The 7,617-nt window shown below is 39.0% G+C and overlaps 1 protein-coding gene across 1 annotated transcript in view; it reads left to right on the forward strand.

Annotated features, from left to right (window-relative positions):
* Positions 1-7,617, forward strand: part of LOC104411429 (kinesin heavy chain) — a gene marked incomplete at its 5' end in the record, with an annotated part of 51,592 nt that overhangs the window by 23,746 nt on the left and 20,229 nt on the right. The window contains 3 exons of the mRNA XM_010021844.1: positions 1,172-1,320; positions 4,449-4,624; positions 6,784-6,852. Of these exons, the coding sequence (XP_010020146.1) occupies positions 1,172-1,320; positions 4,449-4,624; positions 6,784-6,852 (394 nt within the window). The remainder of the gene's footprint in view (positions 1-1,171; positions 1,321-4,448; positions 4,625-6,783; positions 6,853-7,617) is intronic.

Raw genomic sequence — 7,617 nt, forward strand, 5'->3', positions numbered from 1 at the left:
AAACTTTCAGGATTTTTAGTGATTTGCCACGTTTGAAGGATGTTTTAGAATCAGTAAGTGGAGCTGTGAACAACATAATTAAGAACACATGCTTGCCCCTAAGGAGAGTTAACCATTGCATCTGTAGCCCATTCCCAGATGTAGTTTCTTACATTGGCGTTTCAGCCTACGCTTTACAAACCAGTGGGATGTTGGTCTGTTATTCCTTTACTTAGCCTCTATTTTATTCACTAACACTGGTGTCATTTGGAGGGACTCATTGTCAGAGCAGTGAAGGGCAAAGGTAGAGTTTTCTTAATTCGTACTGATTTGTTTGTTTTTTTCTTTTTAAATAGGGATTTCCTACAGTAGGTTCTGTGCATTTTTTTTTTCTGCTTGCTTTGCCTTTCCAAAGCAATTGCGTTGTTTCAGTTGGAGCTAAGCACTTTCACAATAAGAAAGTGGTGGTCATTGTTAGAACAGTTTAAATTTTGTATTTTTGCTTAGAGAGACAGTAACTTACGAACCAGTCTACAGTGGCACATGCGCAAGTTTAGGCTTTCTCCCCACCGAGAGCTTTCCTCAGCCCAGTAACTGAGTTACCTGGTGGTGACCAGCAATTCTATTCCTTCCACACCCAAAAATGTATTTGAAAGCACTGTTTGGCTTTCAAGAAGGCTAAGTTTCAGTATCTCTGCTTTACTGTCTTGACATCCCGCATGCTGTGGTGCTGGAAATAGGGCTGAGTTTTGTTGGTAGAGTTCAAGGGGTTGTTAAGAGATGGGGTGAGCCTGTGGTTAGACACTGATGTAGGGTACTCTACTGTGGGTCTCAGTCCAGAAGAAGCTGCAAGGTGGTAGCTTACCTAGCAGAGCAGGCATGACAGGACTTGGTTTTGTCCTTGATGCACGAATAGTTTCCAGAGCTTCCCTTTTTGGAGGAATCTGAAAAGGCAGATACATGTCTGCTCTAAGTCAGTGGCTGCTGGATTTTGACACAGAGAAATTTCTGTTGAGGCTTCCAGGAGTAATGGTACTGAGGGTTTGAGAGAAAATGGAATCATGGCACTGCACTTCAGAAAACTGCAAATGTTTAGTAGTTGCCCTTTGTGTTTCAGGAAAAGTTTCTGAATCTTTGCTGTTGTATTGAGATAAAAGTTGCAGAGCAACTGACACCTGGTTTTGTTGTACAGAGCTAAGACGATCAAGAACACAGTCTCTGTGAATCTGGAGCTGACTGCAGAGGAGTGGAAGAAAAAATACGAGAAGGAAAAAGACAAAAACAAGAGTCTAAAGAATGTTATCCAGCATCTAGAGCTGGAGCTGAACAGGTGGAGAAATGGTACGTACCAGAAATGGGAATGGGTATATATATTTGCATTTTTAAGTTTCATACATTTAAATCTTGCTTTAAATCACAAGTGTCATACTAAGTGTCATACTAATTCTAAGTTCACCATTCTGAGTTGTATTTCACACTTCATAACTAAAAGGTGAAGAAGCAAATACCAGAGAAACCAGCAGAAGCCATTTACAGAAGGTATCATTTTAAATGCCAACACTAGCATGATATCAGATGTAGAGAATTCAGGAAGACATCAATAGTTTTTAATAATGTTAGTAATATTAATAAAGAAAAGGTAAAAGGCCACTGTATTTGGTTTTCTTTGAAAGGAACTCTGTTCCTCAGGCGTGAGAATCAGTTCTGCTATGCTTTTAAGGTAACTAGATCTTGGGGTTTTTTTATAATTGAGTTTAACATTAGAATAATTAGTACAACAATTAGGAGAGTGATCTGGTTAGAAGAATCACATTTGTCTCTTTCTGTGGCTTTTAAGTGAAATTTATGTTGAGAACAGCCAATTTTCTTACTAGAAACATAGACTCTTCAGGGTAGGTTGTGAGATCAAGTATAGTGTGATAGAGGAAGATTTTTATGCATGTATACAAATTGAAGAATTTTTATTTAGTCTGAAATGCTAACAGATAATTTTAGCAAACCATCCTTACTTTTAATTTTTATTCCACACATTACAAGATAAAAAAAGCAAACTCCAAACCAACAACAACCCCCCAGCCCAAAGAAAACTACCCTGCACCCCCCTTGCACCCTGAAATCTCAGTAAAACCTCAGCAGTTAAATAATGCTTCTTTGGAGTCATTTTTATTTTCTAAATTTCTTGTCATCCAGGCTCTGCGTGTTTATGTGTCAATAGCATGTAACTTACAAAAGTGAAGTATCTAAAGCAAGAACAGATCTATGATTTAATTATTAGTTACAATTTGTTTTGTACAGTCAAGCCTGGTTTTGAACATCCTGGGTGAAATAACTACTTAAAAGACAAAACATGACCTTTATAGGTGCAAAAATTGCTTCCTCCTTTCAGCAAACTGTGCTGTTTACTTGCCTTTCAGATGAGATCGTTACCTAATGATTGCACTCTGTGTCTTTCTCTGGAGACTTCAGCACTGGGAATATTTCCCTTATCAGCATAGCACAATTGCTATGGAGACGGTTGGTCCGCTCTTGGTGTTGAGGAGTGCTGGGGATTTATAACCCGCTCATGTTCTGTGTGTTTGTTTCTGTGTTTGCTAAATGTGATAACTTTAATTTCCTTCCTGTTCTAGAAACAGGGTGATTTGGTTTTGGGTTTTGATGTTTGGGGGTTTTTTTGTTTTCGTTTGTTTGTTTGGTTTGGTTTTTTTTCCCCAGAAAACCCTGTATAGATCCTTTCTATATGCCGTGTAAATGAGACTTACAACATGCTGTTTCTATTGTTTTGTTTAAATATACATACTTCCTCATCCCCTCTGTCTGTCCTGTTTTTCTGATTGGCATTACCCAGCCAATGCATTCAAAACATTATTGATTTCCTGCCTGGCCTTCTGCAGTAGTTTCATTTGGAAAGATACTCTGTCAAAGGAGGCTCTTTACAAATGAAAGTGTCACAGAAGTTGCGTCTGAAATATGAATTGCAAGATAGATGCATAAATATTCCATTGGTATAGTTTATTCTATGAATTTAGAGAATAATATGCAAAAAAAAATTGTAGCAGGAAATGGGTTCTCACTGAAGTAGGATTTCGGAGCCTTATATCCAAGTGCACAGTTTAGTCTCTGTTTTACACACAGGAGGTTGTTCTCATCCAAAGAATGAAAATCTAAAGATTAATTCTGGGAGGTTCCTGAGATGGATTCTCTGCAGGCTGAGGAGTGTTGTCATGTGTGCAAGGTCCCATGGTCTGACCAAGGCCACCTTTCCTAGTCTGCTCCAGTAAAATGCAACAATGAAAAATCAATTTACATTATTGTCATTCGTAATGTAAAACATGGTCAAGCCATTAACAATAGGGCAAAAAGTGTTTTGATGTAAGTACTTTTGTAGAGGTTTTGGTGTTTGATTTTAGATTACTCTTTTTCATGCTTTAAGCTTGAAAAAATTATCTTCTTTGTTAGTTGGTCTTGCTCTTTCATGCCCTGTTTTGTTTTGGGGCCTGAATGAGTCTGCCATTTTGTTTTTTGATATATTTGTCCTGTGTACTTGTTTCCCTGCCAGTAAGGTAAATAGTGTTTTGGCAAGAGGAATGGTCAGTAAAGCTTCATGGGACTAAAGTACTATAGCTCTCAATAGAAAAGGAAAAAAACCCTGTTTGTGCAGAAGGGTTGGATGTAACCTTCCCACACCTCGAGCAATGTGCGCAGCAGTCAGTGGCTTGCAGAGTCTCTCACCGGACTCTAATGATGGTAGATTCAATTTCTGGCATGAGCGCCTTGCCTATCCCTCTTCGCTGAACTGCAGCAGGCTCGTAATTGAACTGCACCAGTGTTACCGAAGAAAATACTCCTCGGAGAAAATGATTTTGAAAGAAAATGTGTAGAGATAACATCCTGCCTGGTATGCATAGGCAACATCTGAAAATTGGTGTATGCACTTTAATTTTAGATGTGACAAGGCAGAAGGTGAGTATCATTTTAAATGCAGCTCTCTTCCTTGTTGTCCTGGTGCTCTGGCAGTTCATGATGGGGGAGAGAGAGTTGATGAGGCAGTTGGAAATCTGGAGAGGAAGAGACATTTAATTGCCAATAGGCTTTAGGCTGAAAGTCAGAATTTTTTCCTCCTTACTTACAGTTCTGTTTATAGGTGGGATTAGTCCCATGGATTGAGGGTTTGAGTGAAAGGGGAGCCGGAGTTCAGTGTTTTTAATGGCAGCCATTCAAAGTGTTGCTGCATTTTGCATAATGTATTTCTGATTGCGGAGATCATCTTTCTAAGGAGTATGGCCTTCTTTCAACACCTACTTTTGCCTGTGATTTGTATGCATGGCAGTTGCCTGCCTCACAGCGGGATACAACCCTTCTTGGCTTTGCTGAGCCCCTCTTAGCAACTGTTCAGGACCATCCTAGGATGTCCATGGTTTTGGGCAACCCTCTGTCTTGGATTGTAATGACCATGGACTGTGTGCCTGCAGGAGAAGCTGTGCCTGAAGATGAACAGATCAGTGCAAAGGACCAGAAAAACCTGGAGCCTTGTGATAACACCCCCATTATTGACAACATCACACCAGTTGTTGCCAGCATCTCAACAGAGGAGAAGCAGAAATATGATGATGAGATTGCCAGTCTCTACAGACAGCTGGATGATAAGGTGTGAACATTTGGTATGACTCAATTCACTGTGTGTAAATGGAAAACTTGCCCAAACCGGGTGGGTGTCTCTCTCTATTTCTTGAACACCACAACATGGAAAATGTCCCAGAGCTCAGAATGCTGTCACTGCATAAAACTGGATTTTGTCCTATCATGTCAGCTATCTGCCTCTGTTCCCTCTGCAGACAGATTTGGGGATATTCTCCATAAAATCGGAGCCAAGTTTGCTTTTAATTTTAAGGGCTCAGTACAAGCTTTTCAGCACTCCTTCAGTGATTTTTGTGAATCCCTCAGCAAACTGCAGTGTCACCTTGAAGGCACAGGAGAAAGCAAAAAAGGCAGACTGTATCTTATACATTTATTATGTGTTAGAATTTTAATGAAAATATATAACTATCCCTTGGGTCTCTTTTGTTCATGTTGTTCTAGCTGTGAACAATGCCTGGAGTGCTAGTGGCTTATTTATTTATTTATTTATTTGTTCAGCTTGAAATACATCATTGGCACTTAAAGCTATCGGCAATGTGTTTACTGAGCACTTCCCATTAATAGCTTTGGCTTGTGTGACGATAAGTGTATGTGTGGGGGAAAGGCATACTAAAACCATTGCACATCATGGATAAGAAAAGCATAAAAAACTATCTAGCAAAAGTTTTCAGGGTAGCTTTAATCATATGAAATCAAAACTGGATTTTAACTTTCAATTGTAATTAGCAAGAAAATATCAGAAAAAGAGCCCACTGTTTCCTGTATGCTAATATTAATGTTTAGCTGTTTCTGAATACCAAGGCAGGGAGTGGACAATTGTGTTTAAGCCTTAACTCTGACGTCCATGAAGTCTCTCTGCACAGTCCAGTCACACACAGCAGTATGTTGATGGCATTCAAAATATCAGTTAAGCTCTTTAAGAAATGACAGCTTTTCTGTGGTGGTGAATACATTCCTGGTACGTACCTTTAGCTTTTATGTGTTGATTAGAAAAAGAAAAGAAGTCAGTTATTCTTTCCCTTATCAAAAGTAGCAAAGCCCATTGAATTATTCTTGAGGGAACTGGCAGCAGCTTTGAATTTTACCCTAGAAAACATGGGAAGCATAATTTGGTGCAATACTGCAGTACTATAGGAAATGAGATATTTGATCCCACAAACAAAACCGAAATACTGCTATTTATAACTTGCTACAGTGCAGACCATTCTTATATCTGGGTCTATTTTAATATTAGCAAATGAGTCAATGTAGTCTACTTAGTAGCTGTATTTGGTCTCTTTTTGCATGAAACATTTGTGTGATTCTCTAGGAGGGTGCCTCTCCCAGCTACTTGAGCCACTTCAGTTAGAGTATTTGCTATCAGAATAGATCTATTAGCATGCTTGTCAGTGAAACACAAAATAAAAATTGACTGTGATAAGGTAAAAAGCAACCATTTATCTTCAGTAAGTTTCTTTAGAGAAGGCTATCTATCACAAGAACAGAGATGGACTTGGTCAGAGGCTGTGCTTGGTGTGCCTCTTCTGATGTTTTGGAGGAAGGACTAGTATAGAAGAGTCCATCATAATTGTCTGTATTTAAGGTCAGTTCCTGCCCATGAAGATGCTATCTTAACAATGAAGTTGAAATGCCATTAGAATTGGATGCGTGGCTATGCATTACCTGGCAGTATTTTCTTCAAGGGCTTTGATGGAGTAGGAAAATACATATTCTGCAGTTGAGGGGTCCAAGTTCTGTGTGGTGGTTTGAGCATTAATGCAATTCATGGATGCATTTCAGAGGAGCTGCAAGTTGTAGTCTGTCTCTAATAATCTCTCTTTAGCTGAAATACGGGGACAGAGTAAGTGGGAGAGAGACTGTATATGTATTTGTACATCTATAAAACATTATATATGTTGTCAAAGTTATAAAGTCAACTCTGATCACTTCAGTATCTTGTTTACCACGAGGGACACCTCTACTTAGGTATGTACTAGAGGCAACTGCATGTGTGCATTACTTTTACTATGTATCTCTGTGTCTGTATATTTTTCTCCTCTCATACCACTGGAACATGCACAAGGTTTGCTATGGTGTAATCATTTATTCTTTTCTAGAAAGGAGGAATAAAAGTGACCAAATGAGAATTGTGAAAAGAAACTAAAAATCTCCAACTCTCTTTCATTGCAGGATGATGAAATCAACCAGCAGAGCCAGCTGGCTGAAAAGCTAAAGCAACAAATGTTGGATCAAGAGGAGGTAAAAAATTTAAAACCCCCCCCACTAAACAAAAAGCCCCTTACATTTTTCTTATGAGACCCTTGCACTATTCTGACCAAGAAATGGAATCCTTGTGTAGGAGTTCACCAATCATTAGTGTTCCAAAATTTTGGTCTCTCTTTGCAAAAACACTTTAGGAGAGTGCTTCTCCCAGCTGCCTGAGCCACTTCAATTGGAGTACAGCATTATGCTGGCTGCTTTTTTGGGGTATGAAACCTCTCTTGTAATTGAAGAAAATTATTTTGTCCATGTCTCAATCCTTATCCAAGCCCTTAAAAAGTTACCAAGGTTTAGCTCCTTAACAGGGAGAGAACAAGATATGAAAATGTCTGTTACTCATCAATCATTACTTACCTGCCACCTCTGGGGGCTTGTCCTCACTCAGGAATTTATTTTAGTCCATGATTAAATTCTTCATTCACTTGCCACAACTTTCTTTTGATCAACCTGTGTTGTGTGCTACCCATATCGTGGCTATACATGTGTAACAGAATTTTGTGCATTCTCAGCAACATTATTTTCTGACTTGTTATTTACACCATCTCACTTCTACCATCTCTTGTACATCAGTCTTCTCATCTAAAGCTTATTTTCCCCTCACAATTTTTCTTGCGTGTCGTGGTTTTTCTAAAAGGTAACCCATTGAACTGAAAGAGTAAACCCTTTACCTGAAAAAACAAGAATTGGTTCTCTTGAAAGCTACGTGCATTTTCTAAGAAGGAGGAAAAAATGACTGCTACTGCT

Source organism: Nestor notabilis, unplaced genomic scaffold (genome assembly GCF_000696875.1).
Source record: "Nestor notabilis isolate BGI_N333 unplaced genomic scaffold, ASM69687v1 scaffold9939, whole genome shotgun sequence".
In the NCBI taxonomy this organism is placed as follows: Eukaryota; Metazoa; Chordata; class Aves; order Psittaciformes; family Psittacidae; genus Nestor; species Nestor notabilis.